The following is a 27960-nucleotide window of genomic DNA, read 5'->3' as shown; positions in this document are numbered from 1 at the left end:
CAGTACAATATCAGTAATATGAGCTTCAATAGAATGCTCACAGATTCAACTGATCAGCTTTGTACTGTAAGATAGAGTGTATGTTTACACAGAAATTGATGTGGAGAAATTGCTTATAACCGTGTAAATATTGTATACATTTTGTTTTTACATGTACCAATACATTATGTTTTGCTAGAACACTGATTTGTTTTGATTCATGCCTACCTCTTATTGTCCCTTCTTCTCGAGTAAACACTGATTAAACATGTGAAATGACAACAATCCTAAAATCAAAAGCTGTGAATGAACAGAAAGAATCGCGTGGGTGGACCTAAGGGTAGGTTTGTAGGTAATGTAGTTGATCCAGCTGGACACAGGGAGCCAGCAGAGGTTTTGTAGGACTCATGGAGCTCGCACTAATGGCTTAGTGATGTGTTCATACTGTACATACTGTTTATACCTGTTAACTTATTCTTAACTACCACTTTTGTTTATAGATAGATAGTATTATTCTATGTATTGCCACCAATACATGTGGACATTGCTTTGCACATACCTCTATTTATTTTCATAATAATCCCTCAATCGGAAATAATATTAACACATTCTATTATATAATTATATAGATACATAGACAATATACATGTTTGCATAACTACATCCATCCCCATATGAAGCTTTTGTCGAGGCATGCGGTCTTTCATTGTGATTGAGATTATATTATTATATACAGATTATGAAACAGGAAGTATGCTGGGTCGTTACTAAAGTCATCAACTATACAGAGCGCCATTGGTGGACTGTTAGGTAAAAACCCAAAGACTTAACGTCTCATTGGTTGCCTTGACGATCATATATACCGATTATGGTGACTCCTCCCCTTCCCCTCTTATACCCGGCAAGGACGAGCAAACCGAGCGGCTACTCATTCCAACGGCACCTAAAATCGCATCGGTTCATCAATTCGGTAAATTATTCTCTAAACAGTTAAAGGATTATTTAAATATGTTGTGGGTCGTTTAATGGGCTGAGTGGCGTTTTGCTCACTCGCTGTATGTTGGTAACGTTATTTACTTTTGGTTTTTAATTACTGGTGCGGAGTTTTATCAACAAAGATGGTCAACAAAGTGAAATATTCTTCTCTAATGTTGGTAAAGACGGGGCGTTTCTCGCGGGCATCATTTAACATTAGCCACTTAGCATCGTGGGAAGGGTGGGGTAAAGATGCTGAGACGTTGGAGAATGTTCTCGAACAAACGGTCAAGCTAGCTTGTTATGAAAAGGTTTCCGGTTACTTTTTCAGAACAAAAGTATCCGTATCGCCATTCGTTTGAGATTATTTATATGCTCTTACAGTTCAGTCTTAACTATTTCATTATCAGACGATTTCATGGTAATGTTTTGAATAGATTATTGCCTTTGTGGAGCAATAAATTAACCAGAACGTGTTTGTTTTTTTTTAACCGTCCGGTCCTAACGATTCAAGGAGACACATATGAATGTCTCATTGTAACATGGTTAGAGCTAGCGCTATGTAGTCAAGATGCATCCTCAGTGGCAGTCGGGGTAAACTTAGTTTATATTCGCTGCAGTGAAGTCAGGGCGATGGTAGTGGTAATGGTGCTTGGTCGCACACCTGCATTATTGTGACTAGGTCAGTATGTTAAGGATTATAACAAGACCAATTATATTTTAAATGCTTTAGAACCGGGTCTCAAAAAACTCTTCAGTTAATACTTTACAACCAGATCAAATCGTATAGAGGATATTCAACCTATTTAAAATGCATTAAATACCCGCCCAATTGTGTATATTCAGCTCCTCAATGTGTCATATTTATGTTTTTAGGATTTGTACTTCAGTATTTCATGTAGTGACTCAATGACACTAACATATAAAACTTTCCTTTTATGTGTGTAGGAAACATGTCCAAAGGACCAGCAGTTGGTATCGATCTTGGGACCACCTACTCCTGTGTTGGTGTGTTCCAGCATGGCAAAGTGGAAATTATCGCCAATGACCAGGGCAACAGGACCACACCCAGCTATGTGGCCTTCACAGATTCAGAGAGGCTGATTGGAGATGCAGCCAAGAATCAGGTTGCCATGAACCCCACTAACACAGTTTTTGGTACGAATTCCATCTTTTTTTAAATTTAATAGTGATATTGTTGTCAGTTGTTCTTGTCACTGCTTAAACATTATACCACTTTTTGCTTATTTTTTCTCTGATTCTATAAAAGTGAGTTTTTTTTTGCACTTTTAACTGCCTGGTTGAAGTTAACTGCCATGTTGAAGTTTTTGCTCTTGTGACAAGACAAATGAATTGAAATATCTTCGATGACCTTGGTAAAGCACTTCCTCACCGTGATGATGATTTTCCTGACATTCGTAGTTTCCACCAGAGGTTGTAAGGCCATCGATGGTTGAATTCCTTCCTCGGACGTCTGAGTGATTTTAATAGAAACTGACATTAAAGTTTATTTCTTTTCACTTTAAAATAAGTTTTCAAATGTTTAATTTTACAGATGCCAAGCGACTAATTGGTCGCAGGTTTGACGACACCGTTGTGCAGTCAGATATGAAGCACTGGCCATTTAATGTCATCAATGACAACACTCGTCCTAAGGTTCAAGTTGAGTACAAGGGCGAGTCAAAGTCTTTCTATCCAGAGGAAGTTTCGTCTATGGTGCTGACAAAGATGAAGGAGATTGCTGAAGCCTACCTTGGGAAAGTATGTCATTTGGCATTGCCCAGGGTAAAAAAAATCTTTGCAATCTTTGATGAAAATTATGCTAATGTATGCCTTGTTTCCTTTTAAGACTGTCAACAATGCTGTAGTTACAGTACCTGCCTACTTCAACGACTCTCAGCGACAGGCCACGAAGGATGCTGGTACAATCTCTGGCCTCAATGTCCTGCGTATCATCAATGAACCAACTGCTGCCGCCATCGCCTATGGGTTGGACAAGAAGGTAGAAAACTTGGGACAATTCCAATTTCACCCATTTGAGGAAGTTAATCATCATTGAGTAGTTTTGGAAAATGTTAACACTAGTTTAATTTCAGGTTGGTGCTGAAAGGAACGTCCTCATCTTCGATCTTGGTGGTGGCACTTTTGATGTGTCCATCTTGACCATTGAGGATGGCATCTTTGAAGTAAAATCCACTGCTGGAGATACACATCTTGGGGGCGAAGATTTTGACAACCGCATGGTCAACCATTTCATTTCTGAGTTTAAGCGCAAATACAAGAAGGACATCGGTGACAACAAGAGAGCCGTCCGTCGTCTACGCACCGCCTGCGAAAGGGCAAAGCGCACCCTGTCTTCCAGCACCCAGGCCAGCATAGAAATAGACTCTTTGTATGAGGGAGTGGATTTCTACACCTCAATCACCAGGGCTCGTTTTGAGGAGCTCAACGCTGACCTCTTCCGTGGCACCTTGGACCCCGTGGAGAAGTCACTCCGTGATGCAAAGATGGACAAGGCGCAGATTCATGACATTGTGTTGGTCGGTGGCTCAACCCGAATTCCCAAGATCCAGAAGTTGCTCCAGGATTTCTTCAATGGAAAGGAGCTCAACAAGAGCATCAATCCAGATGAAGCTGTGGCTTACGGTGCTGGTAAGTGTCTTCAGCCAGATGGATGCACATACCAGTTCATATGTTCTTCTCTCAGTTGCTTGCAGTATGTGAGCACTGCTATAGCAGCTGGAAGTCATAAGTCTTCTTAGGCGTAAACTTCATTTATTTACCTTAAAATTATCTTGATTTCTAACCATTGTTTGTTTTTACAGCTGTTCAGGCTGCCATCCTGTCTGGTGACAAGTCTGAAAACGTCCAGGACCTGCTGCTTCTTGACGTCACCCCCCTATCCCTTGGTATTGAGACTGCTGGAGGTGTCATGACTGTCCTGATCAAACGTAACACTACCATTCCTACAAAGCAGACTCAGACCTTCACCACCTACTCGGACAACCAGCCTGGTGTTCTTATCCAGGCAAGCACAACACAAACTATACCAGTCTTTTATTTCGCAGTGATGATGTTTATTCCTGCCATTCGTAGTTTCCACCAGAGGTTGAAACACCAATGATGGCTCTGACCTTCCTTGGATGTCTGAGCGAAACAAAGTTGTCAGAACTGTAGACGCATTGTTCCAAAATTGTCTGCCTAACCCTGCATACTTCAAACAGGTCTATGAGGGTGAGCGTGCCATGACCAAGGACAACAACCTGCTGGGCAAATTTGAGCTGACAGGCATCCCTCCTGCTCCCCGTGGTGTTCCCCAGATTGAGGTGACATTTGACATTGATGCCAATGGCATCATGAATGTCTCTGCTGTTGACAAGAGCACCGGCAAAGAAAATAAGATCACAATCACTAATGACAAAGGTGAGTTTTTAGTTTTACTCAAAACCTAATCTCAAATGTGTTGTAACACAATTACTAACAATTTGCAATTTGCCCCCAGGTCGCCTCAGCAAGGAGGACATTGAACGCATGGTCCAGGAAGCTGAGAAGTACAAGGCCGAAGACGATGTTCAACGTGACAAGGTGTCTTCTAAGAACGCCCTGGAGTCGTATGCCTTCAACATGAAGTCCACTGTGGAGGATGAAAAGCTTGCTGGCAAGATGAGTGACGACGACAAAAGAAAGATTTTGGACAAGTGCAAAGAGGTCATCAGCTGGCTGGACAAGAACCAGGTAAAGCTATCTTTTTGTAGGCGTTATTTTTTTACTTTGATAAATCGGCCAGAAAACTTAAATGTTGCTTTTGCTTTTGCAGGCTGCCGAGAGGGATGAGTATGAGCATCAACAGAAGGAGCTGGAAAAGGTGTGCAACCCCATCATCACAAAGCTGTACCAGAGTGCCGGTGGTATGCCAGAAGGCATGGCTGGTGGCTTCCCTGGAGCTGGTGGTGCCGCACCTGGTGGTGGTGGATCCTCTGGACCGACCATCGAGGAGGTTGATTAAAAACATCAGTCGCTATTCTTAGATGTTTTCTAAGGAAGTAACCCTCTTTTAGCACAAGTTGCAACAAGCTGAAGAGTGTAATTTTTTTTTTTTAAACGGTTCAGTATCACACTTATTGCAAGGTTTGGGACACAGCTGGGAACTTGTAGTTTGCACAATTGAGCTGTTGGTTCATGTGTGGTAAATCGTTTTTGTATACTGAGATGTCCCTGAATTGAAAATAAAAAGAGCTTGTTAACCCTCTGCTGATGACATTTCCTTTCATGCTCTGTAGAACCCTTTAACTTCCAACGGACACTCACTCCCATAGTAGTTTACATAGAACATACATTTATGATAGAATAATCAGTGTATTCTGTTTCTATATTGGCTGCATTGTGCTTGGTGGCTTTTAGTCGAATTTAAACTACAATACGGTGTAAACGGAAGCCCTTTATTGGTCTAGTTTGCTGGAAGTATTAGAATATTGTGTGTTAAGAAAATAACAGGGAGTTATACTTTCTTTAATATTTGGGACACTCATGTAATGAAAGTACAATACTTTAAATATAGCAGCTGGTGTGAGATCATTTGGGTATAGCGACATCTACTGGTCACAGCGCCGTTCTGTACCATCAGCCAGTATGTGAACACGTACTTGTCATTCACGCTAAGCATCCATTCTCATCAGTGCTGGTGAACCCATGAGGCGTGACGAGGTGATCCAGTCCAGAGGGGAATGATGGAAAGTTGTCACTAATTTCTCGTTCCAACACGACGGCGTAAGCTAAACGAAAGCACGGAAGACATTACTCTGCACAAGATACACCGGGACGGAGCCCTTCATTTGTAGATGATTATAAATTCCTGCACAAAAATAAATATGGTGTATTCTTGGTGTACTGTTTGACCTCTTGTAACAAAAAAAGTCGGAGCTTTTATACGAAGCACTTGAAGGCAGCACGTGTGCGTCTGTGTTTCCATGGTTGCGTTGCTGTATAGTACAGGGAGAAGAACAGGTTAGTATCTGAACGCGTTTACTTTTCTCTCTGAATAGTTATCTAACGACACGTTTTCCTACTGTTTTACGTCACTATTACCACGAACGCGGTGGATATTGTCACGTGGTCTGAACTAAATTTTTCTTCGGTTTTTACCTCAATGCTCTTGCCGTCTGCCAAAGCAGCTGCTAAGCTAGCTGACTGGGCTTTAACGTGATACTAGTTAACCCCATTAGATTAAGTTACTTATGTTGTAGTTAAGCATTGGGAAATAAAGGGGCATACCAACAGGCTATGTCTTACCTGTAGAATAAGTTTCCTCTTTAGAGTACGGGCCTTATTTGGAGGAAAACGCCACAGCTGTTTATCTACCGTTTTCATTTGACGTGATGTAATTCAGGCCTCTATTCCTACACGTCTGTGTGTCCCGTACAGACGTCTAGGAATAGTGACCATAGCTGCACGTCCAGTAAAGCTGCTGTAACGTTTATTTTATTAACACAACATGCTGGCCCTGGCTTTACTGGAACTCTTTGGTTGCGGTCAAAATGACCTCCTAATGTCTAACCCTGACAACTTCTCTTGGACCTCTGTGGACAATGTCACGGGGTCAAGGAAAGATGGGAAGGACAATTTATGAGGAGTTGGGATCTACAGTGTTAGTGACGGTCTGCAGGGGTGAAATACGTCTCTGTTCTTACAGTTTTGCGTCATGCAGACACAAACAACCAGGTTCAAAGTATTACTGTATTAACGAGGTTGGAATAGAAAAGAAAGAATATAACAGTGAAACCAATGGATTGTCACAGAGAGTACAAAGCTACTAAACTGTCTCATTGTTTCGTAACATTTCAAACATGCTGAATTAAACACAATCCCCCTTAACAATACCATATATCCCTTTATGTTGTTATGTTTTACATACATATTATAATCTGCTCATACGATTTTGTGAACTCGGGTTAATTCCAACTTTTTGACAGAAAGGGAGTCAATAATGCATGCTAGACGTTAGACCTGCAATGTTCCCAGACAGAATGGTGCAGTTCAAAGCCTTAAAATCAATACACGGATGCTCAACATACTTCTGCTACTTTTACAGCCTGCTGTTCTTCGTGTACAATATATCTGTTTTTGTTGTTTGTTGTGTTTCTAAGTTGCCATCCTGCTGCAAGCCAACAACACCGATGATCAGATCTTGAAGAAGCAGACAGTCCACCTCCAACATGAACATGGATAAGAAACTAAAACATGAAAAGATGTTTCAAGTGTTGAAGACTGAGCCAGTGAGACGTCCTTCTCCGAGACAGGCAGTTCTGGCCAACCAGCGGGACTCTGTGGAGTCCGACACCGAAAGCATGGCGCACGAGAGAGCTTACCAGCAGGGAGATGACAATGCAGGCAATGATGATGAAGCAGAGGATCCTCAGGTTTATGACAGCCTTGATGCAGCGACACAACCCCATGACAAATGGACCCCCACCGTGTTACAGACCGAATATTTGGACATTCAAACGGACGAAAGAGAGGGAACAAGGTAAGTTACTTTGTCACGTTACGTTCTGTTTGTCGGACACAAGCAAGTAATTTGATGCTGTTATGAAATAATGGCGCTCAAAGTGACACATATACATGTATTACCTTGGATACCATCATTTCATGGCAGCATCAGGTAGTAGTGGAAAGAGGTGTCTTCTGACACCCAACTTTGATACACTGGCAAAAAAGGGCGACCACCAACACTGTTCACACTGAAATTAAATGTAAATTTTCTTTACTTTTTAGTTAATAGCTTTTACTTTTAATTTGTATTAGTTCAAACACTCTCCCATATATCTGATACTGGCCTGGAACGTCACATTTTAAAACTCATTGTGGCCCCTGAGACAAAAAGTTTGCCCCCGCCTGCTCTACAACATAACATAGGTTAGAAAAAACCACCATCACATAATAGAAACTGTAAGCATAGCAAACTGAAAAAAAGACTGACATATAAAAGAAAATCTGAGGATTTTCTTTGAAAGGCACAGAATGCAAAAAGTAAAATCTAAATAAAATAAGATAAAAAGATTTAAGTGCATGGTAAAACAAATGAAAATGTTGAATTCATTCTTTATTTCCTCATGCCTGTGTTGTATTATTTAGTGGTTATTATTAAGTATAACCTTTCACTAACAATTTTTCATTTACACTTCAGGTTTTGTTTTCAATGCTAAAGTCTTAAGCCCCTGATAAGTAAATCTGCTAAGTTTACAATCTCCTGCTAAAAAAGCGTGATAGGCAACAGTCAGATGTCTACTACTCTATATTTTTAAATGATCTTTCATGCTTTTAGATTGAAGAACGTCCTCTTTACAAATACTAGGCTTGTTTCATACATGGAGAACAAAACGCTGTACAAAAGGTCAGACCCGTCTGAGTAGCAGTAAAATAAAAACAGAAGAAACCACCAGTCATAGGTAAAAAAACAACAACTGGAAGCTTGGCATGAAAATGTGTTTAGATTTAAATATGAACTTGTTTCTCTTTCAGTGTCAGAACAATAATGCTTAAAATAAGCAGGAATTAGCAGGGAACGTGTTGTGCTTCCAGCACTACCGGAACTTGATCTGTGACATCAGCTGTTCAGTCTCACCGCTGACTAAACTGCAAACAAACAGCTTCCCAGCATGTTCAAAGCTCAATCGTTCCGTAATGATCTCATTCTGTAATTATCTCGGGCAACTAGGCTTTTCTGCCCTGGAAAACAAGTTGACGGTCAAAGTGTATTTTGGGCAAATGCTAACAGCAGCATTTTACTCATTTCAGTTTTTATCTCAAATGTAAATACCAGATTTGGTGTCAGTATTATACTGGTTTAATTTAGGTAAAATAGTTATTATAACAGGAGAGAAAAACATCATAAATATAACAGGTTTTGATCAGTAGAGTTCATTAGACATTGATACACACAAAATACTTGTTGGTTTTAGCCTTTGATGGAATTTATTGACAATATCAACCAAATTTCTTCTTCCAGTGACATAATAGTTATGAGCTTTGGCCAGTAGATGGCAGTGGTTTATGTCAGATTTACACTTCTGAAAAATTTACCTGCAGGCTTAATTTCTTTGTGATGTTTTTATCACAATATTTGCTGTGTATCCTTGTGTATCACAATAATGGCATACATATGGCATTTTATGAGCTATTCACCATGATGAGAATGAGATGGGCCTGTACTTGTTCAATTTGCCTATTGAACTAGACCGTCTCTTTCAGTGTCTAGGACAAATTAATTGAAATTAAGCAGATAATAGGGCTGCTTAGATGGTACACAGCAAGGAGAATGGCAGCGGCAATCAAACCTTTTACGTTTAAACAGTACATGGATGATGAAAGATAAATAGCCCTCATTCATCACTTAACAATGAAGTGGTGTCAGTTATTTAATGAGATGCAGGCATCGATGGCACATTGTAGTGAAAATAGCCTAATTCAGGAGCTTTCAGAATAACAGCTTTCATTTGAGGTAAATTAGATTTTTGTTTTGTTTGGGTGGATCACAATAAGTGGTCACTCATGCTCCATTAACAAGGATCGTTGTAGCTGTAAAGGAGATCTCTCTTTCTTTCTTCTGAAGGAGCAGAGGTAGGCATCTATGGTGGGAACAACACCACATCTGTTTTTGCACTCTATTCGCTCCCTTCTCTCTCGAGCAGACACAGACACAGTCATTTCCATCCAAAATAGAGAAGGGGCATTCTCCTTTTTCCCGTCATTAACCCGTGCAGATTCATGCCCACCAAGTGTGGGTCCGCTCCCAAAGTACATTGTTTCAGAGGAAAATGACCATGACATATTCTCACAAAAGGCTCCATTTCATAGAGCCACGGCAGTGGACACAGTCCCATTCCCATCATCGTGTTCTCACAGTGCTCCTCAAAGTGGCTAAGCCTTTTCACACAGTGCCATTGCATAGTTTACAAACCCAATGGGCATTTCTCATTCACCAAAAGATTCCTATATAAGCAACTCTATTCATCCTTCTTAACTATGTTTTACACCTCGCTCAAAATATTGTGAAAGGATATTTGAGTATAGTCAGCTTTTTTCATTTTCCCATTCAGTGTGTGTCACAATATTTCTTGGGCTTTTGTATTTAGGTGTCTGTATCTCGGACAAGAAATATTAGGCTGCGGTGTTTTGCTAGTGTTGGAAGCATCACGTTCAATGTCTATAATGCATTCTCCAACTTGTTTGAGTCTGAGTCATTAGAGAGACATCCCTTACCCATTTGGCCTCATCGAACTGAAGGGCCCTACACCTAGGCAACCCTCCCCCCGACGCACAACATAACGGCAGGAGAATCAGGCTCTCCTCGTCCTCCCCGTAAGCACAACAAAGAGGCTCTCTGCTATTTATTTTAATGAGATCTTTTCATCACCATCAGAAAGAGCATTTTAGCCCGCAATTTTCAAGCCATTTCATAAGCTGAAAATTGCCGTTTGTGAACCATTCCCCCGCTAGTAGCTCTCAAATACACTCTCATTAGTGAGCCTGGAGGTGAAAATACGAAAATTATCTGTAAATACAGGCACATAATCTCCCTCATCTGTTTCAATTTCAGAAGTCTCTAATAAGGCCCGGCTCTCTTTGTTTGAGGACATCATCATTCTAATAATTGTCTAATGCCTCTTGTTCCTTTGACCTGAAGGAAAGGCCTATGTGACATGCAGGTGTCTGTACAACTTCCTTTGGATATGGAAATGTATTTAATAAAGCTGCTTACCAACAATTGGATATGATTGAGCTTGTACTGTACATATATGGGCATGTTCGTTGGTAATTCTAAATGCTTTCTTATATCCTATTTTCTTAATTGATTGCACTTAGCAATAGAGTCTTACATTACCGATGCAATTATTAAGGCTAGATGTATTGAACATGTAATCACTATTGCCATTGTCTTTTTTTTTTACCTCGCAGCCAGCTGCGCACTGGCGATGCCTATTCTGTCCTACGCTATGATCCCAACTGGAGGACCAACCTGAGGGGAGCAGGCCGCTTCAACAAGAGTCCACACGTTTCTGTTGAGGACCACTACCAGTTCCCTGAAGAGAAACCTGGTCCGTCACGTGGTGACAGCCAAGGACCCGTAACAAAGGGAGGATACAGATACATCGTCAACACAAGTCCAGCTGTAATCGTGACTGCTGATATGGCCGGCAATGAGCCTAACCAGCCCTACCTCCTTCACCCACAAGATGTCCAGACCAGCGCAGTAACATCTCCCCACAGTCACAACAATGCCTTACAACTTCAATCACCAGAGGCTGACCATTCAAAGCCGTCCAGCAGTGTCACTAAAAATCAAGGTGACAAAAGTTTACTGATAGAATTTAAAGAGAAGTGTATGAGTAGCTGTGACAATGCTGGGGAAAATGCTAGCACGTCATCTGAGCTGACCAAGGATATGCTGAACGGACATGCTATGTACATCCAAAAATTTAAGACCCTCTTAATGCAAGACCTTAAAGGTACTCAAGGGGGACCCACACAAATAAATCAAATGAGCACTTTACCCATGACTTTATCCAACAAAAGGTCAGAGGACATAGTGGAACGCAACAAAACAACCCTGGGACGCAAAATGTCCAAATGTGGCTCCTATGCGAGTGTGCACGGGCGTAAGCAGGAGATGCCTCATAATATCAATAAGGTGTGTATGTCATTCTCAATCAACAACACATGCTGATGGTTTGAATCTCTGAATGAGAATGAGATGTTTGTCATGTGATAAACTTGACAGCCTCATAATGGCCTCTTTTAGGTAGTCCCTCTCTGAAATAGGTTGCAATTACAGAAGCAGACAGCAGGAGCTGCACTAACATTGATAATGATTCTTGGGCTGTCGAGTGTTTCTTACACTTGCAGGACTGAAGGTTATGTCTTACGGGCCTACCGAAAATATTGGAATGAAATATACAATATGAATTCTTTGAATCACAAAATAAATTGACCGTTTTTATGATGGCCAGTTTCATCTATTGGATCTTTTGGCCTCTATGAATGACCTTTTTTTTATTCCTACACTTCAGTTTGTTTTGGAAACGAAGATATTTGTGATGTATTTGCAGTGCAGTATAGCTTTTGTGGTATCAGAGAATAAACGTGATAGTGATGGTTAAACACAGGGGTCAGTTCTGGGTCTTGTTAGTGCCCATGCACAGCACATGCTGTTGTGTCTTTATGTCTTTCAGAGATCTGGATTTACGGTCCACTCAGGTGAGAAGTAGTGTGAGTGTCAGTATATTTACTCCTCTTGGAGACACTGTTAATGGGCGGTTCCTTGAATGCAGGTTTTCCACGGAGCAGAATACAGGCCTTGTTTGTTTGCATCTTCGTTTTCTTTCCCTTCTGCATGAGTCATATTTGTGCTCATTTAGTAATATTATTTGTATCTATATGCCTCATATTGTCATCTCAGATAACTAAAGAGAATATCCTATGATGTTTGCTCTGACCCAGTCTGGAAAATTAATTTGGCAGAGGAGCATAGCTGTTTTCATCTGCCTTCTTCCCCACCATATGAAAAGAGCCATGTCTGGCAATGCAGTGCTTATTATGAGTTGATGTGTACAACAAGAACATCAGAGACGCATGGTTACCAATAGGCTCTTAGACATCCCTGCACCTGGCACAGTGGCATAATTGGTAGGGATGGCCCGCATTCCCCATTTGTTGGGCCACAAGACTGTTTGCTGGCTATAATACCCCCCCACCCCCCAAACCATCTGAGCCCCAGCCCTCGACAATGTCTCATATCATCACCATTTACATAGTCAAGAGCCGTTAGCTTTGTGCAATGGTAAACAGAGCCAGAGCCTTTCCCTCTCCGGAACCCTTGTGTTTTGTCATTTCCCTCTGAATTCGCTTATTAGTTTTCCATTGCCCCATCTCCCAAAAGACGTGTCTCACTTAACGGGGGACATGGGGCACAAAAGAACAGGCACCAATTTGCACATTGTCTATTTTCTGTTTTATCATAGGATTAATCTATGAATTGGGTATGTTCTGGCAATTGTATAACCTATCAACTAAGCTGATCAGAAATAGACATAAAGCAAAGTCATTTTAAACCCTATTTTAAAAACAGACTCACTAAAATAAAGGGATAACAATTGCAGTTCATTGGACCATTCTGATTAACATGCCAATTCACCCCAAAACAGAACAAATATATAACATTTGTATGAACTTGGACTGTTCATTCTTGATATGTTAACAAAAGCATCGACTTCACGGGACTTCTCTTTGACCTGTATTATTGAATAATTATGAAATAAGAGGCTGAATTAAGTCAGTGGCAAATGCTTAAGGCACATTTTTGTTTCGCTGTTAAATCAAATGTACAAATATTGAACTGATTCCACAGATTCACAGTTTCTGGTTATTAAGACAGCACCTTCTGGTGCCTCACGTCTCAGAATGGAGTTTGGAAAAGGTCTGGTTATTTGTACAAGCACTGAATGAAACATTATATTATATGATCAAATAAGTAATATATGAGAATATTGTTATCTTCCACCTTCAGTATTTGATTTTTGGAAATGGAATTTTAAAGGTCAGATAGAGAAACAGAAACCACTTTTCATACGAGGATAACCACATGTTCTTTCACAAACATATTTGTGCTTTCTCCCACCCTTTACATTTGTGGCTCCTTGCAAAAGATAGAAACACTCTATGTATCAATCACATCAGTTTCACAAATCAACATGTGTCCAGACAAGCCTGTTATTACGAGGTCCTTTTTAAAATAGCTCATTTGGCCTTTTGAAGACCGCAGCCATCTGAAGGCAACTTGTGATAATTAGACGTGTTATTAAATGTACACAATTTCCTAATGCAGCAAATGTTTAGCTCAGCCAAGTGGCAGTAGCCATGATTGGCTTCATCGGGGCTCGGGGCTCCTTTGATAAAGACAGAAGTAGCAGATCAATCTTCTGCTATTGCACTCACCCCTTAGAGTCCCTACTCCTCATGCAGGCCCTCACTTCAAAGCCAAGGCAACATAATGTACAATCTTTTAATAGCTTTAGACCAAAGCTCTGGGGAGCTCTCTGCCACTGTATACCCTGCCTCAGTCTAAACACCTAATCAAGATTACCTGGGCTGGCCACAATAGGAGCTAAATGCAATTCAAGATCCAGAGCCCCTTTGAAGTCATCATTGCAAAAAGCAGATGTTTCCTGGGAACAGGAGGTAATACAACTTGCTGCAATTGCCAGACTTTTGTTGTGACATCGTCTCGCAGGGAAGCAATTACGAGCCACCCAATTTAGTAAAAAAGATATTACACAGCTTACCATGCGCAAAATGCAATACAGGCTTGATCATTTGCTCCAACTGATTGGGATGTTTATAATGGGGGACAAAAGGCAATGGCAATGGGTAAAGGTGTGTGTGCGAGTGTGTACACTGCTGGACATGAAGTAGTCACTGACACCTGCTCCTGATCTTCAAATGACTGCTCCATCCTTATTGATCATCTGTAACAGCCCCCACATGTCTTAAAGGCTGTCTGTCATTTCAAAAAGATTCCCTTATTTGGTTGGTGAGTTCATGTATGACTTTTCTACAGTTAATTACAGAAGCATAACAATGTCTTTGAAAGCCAGAGACAGAGGACCATACAGCTTCCATATTGAAACAGCATGAGATCTAGGTGGTTTGTTCAACCGGGCCCTGACTTCCTCTCAGCATAATAGTAGCAACTCAGCCTATTAGAGGCAATCACAAACACACTTATTGATGGATATGTTACAACTGGATCCACTCATTCCTTGTGACCTTCACCTATTCAAGCTCACAGAATTGGTAGCATTCAGTGGAAACGTCTTCAGCCTGTCAATACCATCGATCCACTCAGATGGTCCTCTGCCACACAGGGGAGTCCTGAAGTTAACTAAATGATTTTCATTACAGCATTAACTGAACATATTTCCATGCCACAAACGGGTACATTAGGAACAACTGAAACAGTAAATGGATGTATTATGATGTGGTCCAATAAGACAGACATTGATAGTAATAGATGCAGTATTGATGCCATTGAGTAGGTTTAGTTTTGTTGGTTTCAATGGGCTTCAGTAAAGGCTTCAGTCCCCAGTGTATAAACAGACAAAATATAAAACACTTCTGTTTCAACATTCCTCACTATTAGCACGTTGCTTTCTATTTGTGCTCTCTCGAAAGGTGCATTCAACTACCAACGAGACAGCCAGAACCGAAAGTCAAAAGGACAGTTCAGATCCCGAGCTGAAGACACACCAGTTGAGGGTAAGACACTCTTGATCTTTTATGTGGTTAAATGTCAGCCCAAACAGTATCCTTAAAAATAGTAATATCTACTTCTTTTGCAGTATTGCGTGTAGGATGCCTAGGGGCCACCTGCTGCATAGTTGGCACCCTATCACCATGTCTTCTTATTTCCTAAAGGGAATATAAACACAACGGCGGATGCTGTTGTCGCGCTGGGGCTTGCCAGAGAGAGTTAAAAGAAAATAGAAAAAAGAGGAGCCAGAGTGAAAAGCAGACGATTTTTTAGAAGCATTATTATTTTGAGCACTTGAGCAGCCACCGTGGCGCTGGCAAGCGGATGAGAATCAATATTTTCCCACTGGAATGGGCAAAACTGATGGTTGCTAAATCAGTGGCATTAGATGCATGATGCTATGTTTCTTTATTTGAACAGGGACCATTTTCACTCGCTCATAGACCTCCTGCTAAATAATTTGGTGAGATCATGCAAAGAAGAGCTCCAGTCTTTCTTAGACGTGGGAATGAATTGTGCCTTTTATAAAGAGCTTGTGTTTGTCTGCTGTTGTTTTTCGGGGGTAAATAGGTAGATTCAGAGTTGATGTTTTGTGCTAAAGACCACTTTCAGAAATAGGCCAAGCTATACTCTGCATGTAAGCATATTTCACAAAACTGCAGAGGATCCAGGCAGTCAACATTCCTAAAAGCAATCTTTGCCTATGATGATGGCAAAATGAGATCCACAGTTAGTTTGTTTGCTGGTTTATTTAAAACATTGTATTCTAGTTGGCTGTGGTCTGTCATTGCATGCCTATTTTCTCTTTGGATACGGAGGTTTTATGTGGGAAATCCTGTTATGCTCAGATTTTATGTTTGAGTTTTTGTAAATGAACAGCCCTGCATACCAAAACCACTATCAGTACCCTTTTGTTGCTCTGACTTTTTACATCAATGAAAACATGTTATCCTCAGACTGTTAATCCCGCTCTAACCCCAGGTCACCCAGATCAGCGAAAAGAAGAAAGCCCAGCGGAAAGAATACCACAACCCCCGTCCACCGGGGCAGCAGCATCCTGCCCCGGGGGTCAAGGCTGAGTGGGGAGACTGTCTGAGCTCCCCATCGGCAAGACCAGCCGCCGTAACTCAGCGAAACCCCCCGAAGACGACTCCATCGCAGCCTTTGCTCCCTCCCATCCACCTCAACATCAACCTCAACACTTCTTCCCATCTCCTTCCGTTAATCCAACAGAGAGGCCAGGATGACATCATCAATATAGCATCTTATCATGGTTGTCCACATTGGAGGCCGGCATCTGAAGATGAACTCACCTTGTCCCCTGAATGTCAACAAGCAGACCCAGGAAGGTCCTCCCAGATCTCTTGTGGAGGGGAAAATGTACGTCTGCACCACCAAGACCTGGAGAGTTGCTCCAAACAATGGCAAAGGTAAACTAATTATACAATTTGTTTCATAACCAAACATGAGAAAGATCTCACATTTTAAGAATGTCATTGGGAAAATTGGATCATTACTGCACCAAATAATAGCGGTCAGATAGAAGAAGTTAAAAAACACACAAGAGCAACACAATGATTAAATTAAATAACAAATGTCAGAATACTTTTATTATATGTTCATGTAAACTGACAAGCAATGATACACAATATTACATTGAAAGAGCAAACAAGCATATGCAATATATACAAACATATAATATATTCTCAGTATTCATTCACCAATAACTATGTGTTTCAGGACATCTGCAATAAACTGGCCAATATCCTGTGAAGGGAAAGGCCAGGATTGTCCGTGTGAGGTTCACACAGGGAAATTTTCACAAAGCCTCCCCAGGACACACATCACCAATTTGTCACTGGGCTCTGGCTCCTACCCAGTACTGCCGGCTATAGAAAAGTCCATGACAGGAAAAGAGCCTGAGCTGAGCCCTGCTGTGAATAGAAGCAGCTCTAACGGCTATCTGGATCAGATGGAGAAACGGAAGCAACTGAGGGCGAGAGTCACTTACAAGGTTGGTGTGTCCATGAGCATCTGTGTACCACAACAAGGGATACTAAATGTTGACAGCTTTTTCACCTCCTTTAGAGGTTATGTTACTGTTTCATTGTATCTTAGTACGGCTGCCATCTAATCTGGAATGTCACACAAAATAAAAAACAACACGTTCGTATTTGTTTGAAACGCATGCATTTTAAAACTGTGATTGAACAGGGCTCAGGGGCCACCAAACTCACTCAACACATACTGAATAATTGCGTTCCAGTTAGAAAAATAAGAACTCATTATGCAGTTTCACCAAACAAAAGTGACACATGAATTCTTCAATTGAGTGGCATTCCCCTTTAATCCCCACGTACACGAGAGGTTACACAAATAAATGCCCCTTTGAAGTCTCAGATAATCCCCTCAGCTGTCTCCATGCAGGGACAGCTTAATCCAGCAGGAGTGTTCTGGTGACTAAGGGCACAAAACATCAGGTTAATTGTCTAGCTCCACTAAGCTCCACTTAATTGCCATAAGATGATGACTATATAAACCACAGAGCTGCAGGCTCTGAAAAGCCATTTAAAGATGTGTTAGAGGATAAGGTGATTAGAAGGTAGAGAGTCTGTGAGGCACAGGGCCACTAAAGATGACCATTTGCATTTAATGATTTGGCTGTTGTTGTCTCCTTTGGTTGGCCAGGCTGAGATGGGTCCTGATGTTACTCAGTCGGGAATATATTTAAATACAGGTGACTGTTGCAAAAATACTTCTTTCTGTTTCCAGTCAGGACAAGACTCACTGTTGAAACTAACTAACTAACAAGTTTGATTGACAGATGCTCCATCCAATCACTTGCCGAGTTCATTATTTTTTTTAAAGTACCTTTTCCAAACTGTTTCCAATGACCGCTTGTCAGATGCTTCTGTGCCATCCTACGAGAGGACAATGTGATCTCTGTGTGCACACTGACTGGCCATGCTCTCAGCAAGTGATACCCTCCTCACCCAAAATGTCCCCAACTGCAGGCAAACGGTGAAATTTAGGCACAAACACAGACAGCTTGATGATACGTATAAGCTATGAGTGACCTCAACTTGTTGAGCTGATTTAATGTAAGAAGAGGATTTTACTTAATTGCTTTTGGTTTCTCCCATTAAATCCTGAGATATACAGTATCTTATCTTGGTTTAGTTATCTGTCTATTGAGACTTAATACTAGTAAGTAAAAAAAGTAAAAGTGTTTGAATTAATGTTGTTAGTGTGCATGAATACATCTTGACTAAGTTAAACTAATCAAATGTGCAGGAAGACCGTAGCAGAATCATGGCCTCAGTAAGGCAAAATATCAACAAAATCAGGCTACTGTTTCAAAATCAAAGAATATATGAATTAATCAGACTGCTTACATAAGATCATAGTACTTCCAGAGCTCTAGATGTTTGATGAATTCATGAACAATCTCTAAAATCAGCAAAGGACTTTAAAGTTAAGGGTGACTGTGGCTCATAGGTAAAGTGGCCAAAAACTAGTATATTGCACACTTTTATTTTAAAGTAATGTTATAAGACAAATACAACAGGACTCTGGAGCAACTACAAGTTAACATACATACATATATAGTTTATAAATCTTATTGATTTTTAGAACATGTACTGTTGAGTAGTAAGGGTCCCTATGAGGGACAAGCCACTCCTTCTTTTGTTCATGTTGATTATGTTGCTTACCTTAAAGATGTATGTTAAAGACCAGCAATTGATTAACTTTCAACAAAAGCAATAAGTGCTTTTCATGTTTTCTAGTTCAGTCTTTCTTCCTCAGTGAGAAAGTCCAGCCTGTGTTGACTTGAACATGTGCGCTGAACATCTTCTGATGTGAGGAAAGTTCTCTTATTTGAGAGAAATGTAAAGATCCCGAAGTGATACTGACTTAAAGTGTTCTGCCATAGTGGATCAGACCGCCCAGGTCTGAACTCGACCGTCTGGAGAGATTCAAAGCCCCTCCTAAAGCCCCTTCTAATGCAAAAAAAAAAAAAAAAAAAAGCAAAAAAACAACAACATGCAGTTAACACATAATCAAATAGTTTACGTAGGGTGACCAGGCGTCCTCTTTTTCCCTGACATGTCCTCTTTTCGAGACCTAAAAAATGTGTCCGGCAGGGATTCCAAAAACCTCCGGGATTTTGCCTCGTTGGATATTTGTGTTTCTCTGGGTCTTTAACAAACTAGTTTTTACGCCCATAGAAGTTTTGGAAACGGTATCTCCCTTACATTTCACCTTCTTGCGCAAGCTCTGACTGTAGAGAGAACTGTCATTGGTCGACCGATATCAGTGTTGCCAGATGCACGATAATTATCCTCCAAATATGACCATTTTGAGCCTTTAGTACGCTACTACGCCATCACCAATCTGGCAACACTGAGCACCTTGTCACTGCCACTTGCAGTGAATATCCTGTTACGCTCTGAAGAAACTAGTTTGGCATAAAACATCACCGCATCAATAATCAACTGTAATTTTAGCGACAAACTTTTTTTTTGTAGCTTAGCACGACTGGTTCTTTTTTATGAGCTAAAGATTGCGTGGATGCACGACTGTGGAGCGGGATGAAACGATAACAGGGTTTACCTTACGGCCTATAGTTGCATTGTTTAAACAGCGCCCCCACCCTCCCAACCTCCCGCAACGAAGCGTCCTCTTTTTCACAAACTCAAATCTGGTCACCCTAGTTAACGCCGTTAAAGGATTGCCAGATAATTTTGCGTTAACGCGTTAATCTGCCCAGCCCTAAATAATATAGGATACCTTCTTCTAATCGATGTTAGCATCTTGTCTGTATCTAATCAACTGTCCCTTCATTGATTGATACAATGAAGTGAGCTGTAATTAGAAATTAAAGTTGTTTTTACAAACATGAAAAGCAAGCAGGCTTAGAAACCATGTCTGTCGCTCTGTCTGTCTCTGATCTCTGCTTCATTTTAGTACTTTGAATACTTTGCCCTGTACATAAACACTACGTACAATAAACACAACAGCCCATTATTGTGAAACAACACCTAGACATTTACCATCAACCATATAAAGCTTAAACAGAGGGAGATCAATGAGAAAATCAGTGAACGATCAGCAAGACTTGACCAATCAGATTGGACTATCAATTCTTAGTCTGGGGAACCCCTTGTATAGCGTATTATATGTTTTGTTACCTCAATGAACAATTGAGTTAGCTAGACCCAAGGACGATATGATTTAGGGTTTAGACCTGCCTTCACATATTCATCCTGTGGTGCCCAGCACTCCTCACCCTCTGACCTCCCGTCTCACCATGTTAGCCATCATGTCTGACGAGATTACAGGCTCAATTTGTAAAGCAGTCTTGTTGCAGCGCCTGGGCATGAAAGCAGATGAGCGTGACTTAGAGGTGCAGTGAGAGGGCTTGGAAAGAAAGGTTCCCTTTTGTGTCCACAGCCAATGGCCAAAGCAAACTGAAATCCTCCTTCCGAAAAGCAGCCAGTACAATCTGGAATGATTAGCTCCCTTTTGTCTGGAGCAGCTTGTGGATTGCATGCCCCCATGCTCATATTGACACACACACACATGCACACACACACACACACACACACACACACACACACACACACACACACACACACACCATCATAGCGTCTGATGCACACACACTATTATACAGGAGTCAAGTTTCTGCCTGCTTTGGAATAAATTGGGTGGTTAGCAAAACTTAAATAGCAACTATATGACAAAACACCACTTACACACAATAACCATCAAAATTGAAAGAAAAAGACATCACATGACTGAACAAATTGTTTGATTGATCTCACTGACTTACAGTGCATACACAACGATCGAGTGTATAACAGTCAGGAAATGTTATTCTGATAAATTGTCTGACAACCATGAACGTCTGCACTTAATTGGTTGCCAATTCATCAGGAAGTCTTTGAGGTACTACACTGGGGAAATGAGACATTTGATATGCTAGTGGGACAAGATGATTACCAGAGAATCCCCAAATTCATTAGGGTACAATCTCAGGGCACCATGACTATCACCACTACCATCAGGGGATCATCCATGTCAATGAGCGTGTTAGTAACTAATGTCATGTGAATCCATTCAATAGTTATTTGGTGCTGATATTTCAGTCTGGACCAAAGTCATGGACACGTCTAGTCTGGCTGGAAGCATGAAAACAGTCACTGGTGTGAGGAATTTGTAGAATGGCTGAACCTGAAACACAACCAAGCTGTATCATGTCAAGAATCACCCAAATAGATGCACTTAAGGTCCCATCACCCCATTTGATTAAACCAACGAAGGCCATCTCAGACTTTGATGTATTTCAGCGTCCACTGTTACAAACACAGCATATGTGTTGTAGTCAGGGATACTGTAGTGTAACGGCACTGGAGTCCACTGCATTGAAACGTTTGATGTCTGCCAGCTTGTGAGGAGGCCACACAAGAAGTGCTACAGAACGTTTGGTGAAGACTGTCACTCACATTGAGGCTCTGTCTCGCCATGTCATCCGCCAGGCATTTGTCTATTATTTTGTCCATTATTATTATTTTCTCAGTGCGCCATTTGAACCCAATGACAGACATAAAAAATGCTCCAAATTGCAGTCATGAATTTATTATTCATGGTGCCATTTTGACTGCCATAATTTCTCTCGCTCTCGCTCGCTCGCTCTCTCTCTCTCTCTCTCTCTCTCTCTCTCTCTCTCTCTCTCTCTCTCTCTCTCTCTCTCTCTGTGTCTTTTGCTCTATCTCTCTCTTTCTTGCGCTCTCTCACTCTCTGTCTCTGTCTCTCTCTCAATCAGGCATACAGTCTTAAAAACTACAAGCAGCTGGACACAGATATAAATCTGCGAGGCCTGGGCCCTGACTACACAGCCATGGAAGAGACAGTGAGTATAGTGTCATCTACATGTTCACCCCCCCTACCGCTCTTTCTAAGCATGTCAAAGAACTACGATAAGATTTTAGTGCAACTAGGAGCTACTCTTATCAATGTTATTCTACATTCAATTCAATTCAGTTTATTCTGTATAGCCCAAAATCACAAATTATAAATTTGCCTCGGACGGATACGTGACTAAATACCTAAAGATAGTTTCAAAACAAATAAATTCAAAACAGAGTTAAAAATGTTGTTTAAAATATATCTAAATATTATTTCTAGAGCAGCAAAAGTAACAACAAATTCTCAATATAAAGTCATTCATATCTCACGAAAACAACTAAGCACAAACTAACCAGAAATGTTGGTAAAATAAATAACATTTCTGAGTAAAGCTTATAAAGAATAAAGAACACAGACACCCGTCAGTTATTCATCTGTCCTCATGTCCTCTGTCCTCATGTCTTCTTGTCCTCTGTCCTCATGTCTTCTGTCCTCATGTCCTCTCTCCTTCTGTCTTCTGTCCTCTATCCTACTGTCATATGTCCTTGTGTCCTCTGTCCTCCTGTCTTCATGTCCTTGTATCTTCATGTCCTCTTGTCATCTGTCCTTGTGTCCTCTCTCCTTCTGTCTTCTGTCCTCTATCTGTCCTTGTGTCCTCTTCCTCATGTCTTCATGTCCTCATATCTTGATGTTCTTCTGTCTTCTGTCCTCTATCCTCAGGGCCTATGTCCGTCTGTCCTCTTGTCCACCTGGCTACTTTGTTTCAGCCAACAGAGGAGTTTACAAAAAAATGTTGTGCTTTTAACTCTGTACTTAATTTTTTGTACAATAACAATACATTAAAAAGTACTAATTAAAAGCAGTATCAAACCACTGGGCCTGGTTTATACCGTGTTTGGGAACGCATCACTACCTTCAGTTAACATGAAACACAAAAGTCTCTCACTAGAGCTAGGCTGAACTCGTAAAACAAGCCCCCTCCCACTTTTCCCTTCCCACACACACACACACACACACACACACTCCACATACAGACACTTTTTGCACTTGGCAGCCCATCTAATCCTCCCTAAACTCATCTTATTCTCATCACTTGTGGAAAAGTGCTGGGAAATTTTACCGCCAGAAATATTTATCTTGACAAACCGTGAATGAGCTTAAAACAGAAAGTTAACATTGAGAGAGAAAGATGAAGTCACTCTTTGTTCCACTAGGCGGAGTAGCTAACAGCTGGGAGACACACATCTGCCCTGTAGCTTCCATGTGATCTGTCTGCTACATGTCTAATATGCATTTATACATCGAATGAGAGAAGAATCTGTCGACGACTGTACACATTTTCTGCTTTTTATTTCGAAGCCTCTCTGGTCTTCAATATTTTCTTTCCAGAAAAAAAATATAAGATGATACAAAAGAACTCCATACAAAAGATGCTTTGATGTTATATAAACGTGCTGTTATGGCAATACCAGATGTAAGCAGTAACTCACAGAAACAATTGGGATTAGAATTAGTCTGTGTCTACATCCTGATTATTCGTGTCACTGTGTCCACCGACCCTCTTACAATTGTCCTTGTTCTCCATTTAATGGCCCCTATGCTGCGCCACAGACAAAATGACATCTACAAAGCAAATGAGGATACCTCTAAGAAGTTAAGTGCTTTATGCTGGGATATATCTTTCGTTAATCCCCAGTTCGAAAAAGTGAGCATGTTTGACCAATTTACCTTAGATTGAGCCCTTGGCATCTCCAGGTCCAAGCCTATTAGTGAATGATATGTGTAAATGTTGATAGCCCCGCTGAATGGCTGACTGTGTTTGGTTTTGTTGGGCTGGTGGAGAGGCTCTACCAGGGGAGCACAAAGAGAAGGGCCTTAAGGGAAAAATGGCTCAGTTAATTAAAACCCTCTTTTATAATCTGCTTCTATTTCTCTCTCACTCCATCTCTCGCTCTTTCACCATCATCAGGCTGAGAAACTGAAACGACAGAAGCTGTATTCAAATGTGATCCGCGAGCAGAACAAAAAGATAAGTAGGATTCCCTTTCTACTGGCCAAGGACCCGGAAGGCAATGACAAGAAAGTTCCCAGGATGAAGGTGTGTGCGCCTTTGAATGTGTATGTGTGTAAAACCTAGCACATGTCTTGTTTCACAACAGGCATGTGTGCTTGTGACAAGTTGTGACAAAGCAAAGTAACAAAGAGTGTATGAGATCAGGAGAATGTCCCGACATGGCTCCAACGTTTATCTGGATTCACTGAGCAGTGCAGTGATGATTCTGGATAACTGGTCTCACACAGCTGGTTAGAAAATATGAGTATTAGGGGAAAATACTAAGTAAAAAATATTGAATAAGTTAACATTTGTGCTCTTACTGTATGTGTATTTAATGCCATACTCATTGTGAATAAATATAACATGCACAAAACACAATGATAATTTAAAAGTAGGAAGTTGTGTAGCGAAAGCAGATGAAAGGTTGGATTGATACACTTTAAAGTTTGAATACCTAAAGTCTCAATGTCACACGCTTTGAGAGCACACACTTAGTACACTAAAGGGTCACTGAAAAAAATGAAATAATTTCACCATGTGTAACTTCATTTAATAAATTCCCTTTACTAAGTCAACACTCCAGAATGTGTGACATACTTTGAATTAAGTCTTTCAATGGAAATCATTCTTCTGTTCCTTTTACTCATTTAGCCCCCCAGCCATTTTTCTTAAATTCCGATTGGTTTGCATACCCATACTAAATACAGAATATCTTTTCAATCGAAGAATAATTTAAAAAGCTATAATAACACCTTGTTAACATAGATAATAATAAGCATATAAATGTATGTGTTAGTGGTATGTTTATGATAGTACACAGAAAAGAAAAAAAAGAAAAATAACTAAAAGTTTTTTTTTCTTATCGTAACCATATTAATGAATGCTGTATTTAATATATAACTAGCTCTATATGTTAGGAGTATATGTGCGAAGTTTGGCTTTGATTGCGTGAAGTTAAGTAATCGTTAATTATTATTTTAATTCAGGATTTTAAAGGATTTTTTAGGATACTCTCTTACAAATGATTCTGTTCAGACGGACATTGTCAGCAGATTAATAACGACTGTAGTGAAGCACATCATGAACTGCAGCTGAAACCTTTCACTCTTCTCGTTCAACAAATACAATGGTCTCATCTCTTTGTTATGGCTAGTTTGATGTTCATTGGTCCAGATTTATTTATTCATTACTTTCAATTTGACTTTGAGTTTGAGATTTTCAGTTTGATGCTTTAAATTTGATATGCAGTCCAACAGTTTGCCTCATCGCCTTATACTAAAAATGATGATGAGAAGCCCAGATTGAGCATTTGACATTTTCTCCGGATCTCGCAAGAGTGATGTTGATAATCCAGACAGTTGATTGGTTAAAAGGTTGTTTGTTTACACATCTGTTACACTTTACTTGCTCCGCTGCAGGTTAGCCAGGCAGAATAGATGAGCACCCACTCATCTCACATTGTAAAGATCACATGAAACCTTTGTCACAAAGTTTTGAAATGAAATCAATTAAAAGTTACATAGTCATCAGTGCAGTTTTAGAGACATTTCTGGAGGACCAGTACCATCTTTTAATCCAGTTTGTATTCATTAATCAGGTAGAACATTACCCCCCCGCTCCCCCCTCTCTCTCTCTCTCTCTCTCTCTCTCTCTCTCTCTCTCTCTCTCTCTCTCTCTCTCTCTCTTTCTCTCTGTCTCTCAATCAGGCCTTGGAATATGCCAGGACCATAGCCAAGCCCCCTGTCCAGTGTCAACCACAGAGACAGAAACACCGGTCCAAAGGCGTCCCTGAGCACGCTTCTTACTTGGACGTCTCCCAGCTGGCCACAATGGAAGTCCTTAGAAAGCGGCATGAAGAAGAAAAGCAGGCTGTGGCGCTCTTCAGAAAAGTACATGCTGTCTGAGGCAAGCTGCACTTCCTGTAAGCAGTTATTTAGATTACAAGATGTAGGATACAACATGCAGCCTCGTTCAATTTGTTAGGCCTAGTAATTGTGAAAAGTTAAGTAATAATAAAGATCTGTGAGAAGACTGGCAGCCTCAGCCAGCATCTGTTACTTTTAACATTGTTTCACCAGGAGAGATTTGACAAGAAATGAATGAGACAGCTCATTTCTAGTGTTTGTTTTAGCCATTAATGCCTGAGAGGTTCACAATGGTCATTTTGAAGCTTGGATTTGTTTTTGGAGCCATCGAGACAGATAAAAAAGGAGGAATTTACTTCTGAGATCCTAACATCTTGAGGTGTATACTTACATAAAAGCAGTTTTTTATGGACTGCATGTTAGTGAAACGGACTCTTTTTACTATCTGATGGGACAAATCCTTATCAATGTGGCACCCATATGAAGAAAAATGTGGGTGCAAGTACTGTTTGACATGAGTCTGGAAGGAATGAGGTGATGACCCCCCCCCCCCCGAGAGTTAATATTATGCAATATTATCAGACATAATTGTATGTCTCAATAGTCAGATATTTAACAGTGTCTCTCTGAATGCCATGAAGACCTATGTGAAGTGGTTGTTGTATGTCCAAGTCTTTTCCAATTTTATAATTCAGACCTCCTCCAACTATCCCACACCACTGAATAAAGCCCACACTTTATTTTTTTCCCATATTGTTGTTTCTGCCATCTTATCAGTTGGTCTCCTCTCACCCCATTACACATGTTTAACTTTGAATATTCCACATGGCCTTTGTTGTGGGTCACAGTCTTCCTTTTCCGGAAAAGAAAACCTGCTTAAATGAAGATGACACTTTGAAGCTCCCTGATTTGCTTGCAGTCCCGTGTTTTGCAGCCTGATTGTAAGTAGTAACTCCTCCCTGACACAAAACACTCTCAAGCAGCTCATTTTACTAATTGAACCCTCAGATCATTATCAAAGCACTATTTACCTCCGTGCAATATTTTAATGAGATTATAGTCTCTATTTAACCCATCATGGACTCTTTGAAGCTCTGTGTTTTTAGTGTTAAGTCCTCAGATGCATGGTTGGAAACAAATGACAGCCCTTTTTAATTTAATGAGAAACGCCGCCTATCCAGACTGAGTCTCTTTGCTTCTTTTTTGGGTCCCACCTACTCATTTTTTGCCATTGAAATCCAGTTAATTGAAAGAGTCTCTCGCCGCTATACATGAAGGGGGTCAAATTAGCATCCCTTTCTGCCCATTGGGAAGCTAAGGCAGACGAGGAGGCTTTGATGTGAGAAGCACGCTTTCAGCAGACGGCAGGCTTCCTGAAAATGAGCTGATGGCCCTGCTATTAGGGCCAATGCAGATGCGTCCATGTGTTGCAAAACGCTTAATCTTTTAATTGATCACCTTCTGCATGGCCTGTTCTCCACCTAGTTTCCCCCCACTGCCTGTTAATCACAATCACATTTTGAAGATGACATGGATTGCACGAAGGACAAGAGAGGAACGCATGTTGTTGCATCCCGAGTCAGAGATGCAGCGAGTGGTAAAACAAATGAATACATGTATAGGGCTGTTATATGACTGTTAAATGTGTACATGTGTGTGTGGCTCCCTGGTCATCAAGGTTATAATTGTGAACTGCACTACCCTTCTTGGCTCCATTGTTATCACAGTAATTATTGGACATAAAGAATTGATACAACACTTGCTGGTAGTGATGTGATTTTTTTTATTAATCTGCTTCTAAGTTTTACAGCAGAGCTGTCGATGGACCGCAGGTCCAATGTGGCAAAGTGGGTTTTATGTTGGTTGAT

At 40.7% G+C, this 27960-nt stretch overlaps 2 protein-coding genes and 2 non-coding genes across 5 annotated transcripts; all 4 read left to right on the top strand.

The window, feature by feature from the left end:
- The first annotated feature begins 832 nt into the window (after positions 1 to 832).
- Positions 833 to 5203, top strand: hspa8 (heat shock protein 8). 2 transcript variants are annotated; one of them, XM_068600250.1, is made up of 9 exons: positions 833 to 949; positions 1903 to 2112; positions 2510 to 2715; positions 2804 to 2956; positions 3051 to 3606; positions 3780 to 3982; positions 4179 to 4377; positions 4457 to 4689; positions 4772 to 5203. In XM_068600250.1, exons 2-9 carry the CDS (start codon positions 1908 to 1910, stop codon positions 4958 to 4960), a joined length of 1944 nt encoding a protein of 647 aa, XP_068456351.1. In that variant the 5' UTR covers positions 833 to 949; positions 1903 to 1907; the 3' UTR covers positions 4961 to 5203. The 2 variants fall into 2 exon arrangements, with proteins under 2 accessions (XP_068456351.1, XP_068456352.1); XM_068600251.1 differs by lacking the exon at positions 833 to 949 and adding an exon at positions 1487 to 1636.
- On the top strand, positions 2344 to 2436 carry LOC137803167 (small nucleolar RNA SNORD14). Its single transcript, XR_011080030.1, has one exon. It is a non-coding gene; the product is annotated as a small nucleolar RNA SNORD14 (small nucleolar RNA).
- On the top strand, positions 4017 to 4109 carry LOC137803155 (small nucleolar RNA SNORD14). The gene has a single exon (XR_011080019.1). It is a non-coding gene; the product is annotated as a small nucleolar RNA SNORD14 (small nucleolar RNA).
- A 671-nt stretch (positions 5204 to 5874) lies between the features above and the next one.
- Positions 5875 to 26258, top strand: jhy (junctional cadherin complex regulator). The gene is made up of 9 exons (XM_068600736.1): positions 5875 to 5958; positions 7098 to 7477; positions 10909 to 11641; positions 15181 to 15264; positions 16241 to 16689; positions 17000 to 17273; positions 22089 to 22175; positions 24141 to 24269; positions 25934 to 26258. The coding sequence occupies exons 2-9, from the start codon at positions 7167 to 7169 to the stop codon at positions 26129 to 26131; spliced, it is 2265 nt and encodes a 754-aa protein (XP_068456837.1). The 5' UTR covers positions 5875 to 5958; positions 7098 to 7166; the 3' UTR covers positions 26132 to 26258.
- Positions 26259 to 27960: the final 1702 nt, after the last annotated feature.

Source organism: Clinocottus analis, unplaced genomic scaffold, assembly GCF_023055335.1.
Source record: "Clinocottus analis isolate CAN_PGR_092001 unplaced genomic scaffold, fCliAna1.0.p SCAF_5, whole genome shotgun sequence".
NCBI lineage: Eukaryota > Metazoa > Chordata > Actinopteri > Perciformes > Cottidae > Clinocottus > Clinocottus analis.
Note: the sequence above shows the minus strand (reverse complement) of the source record. Positions and strands in the feature narration are given on the sequence as shown.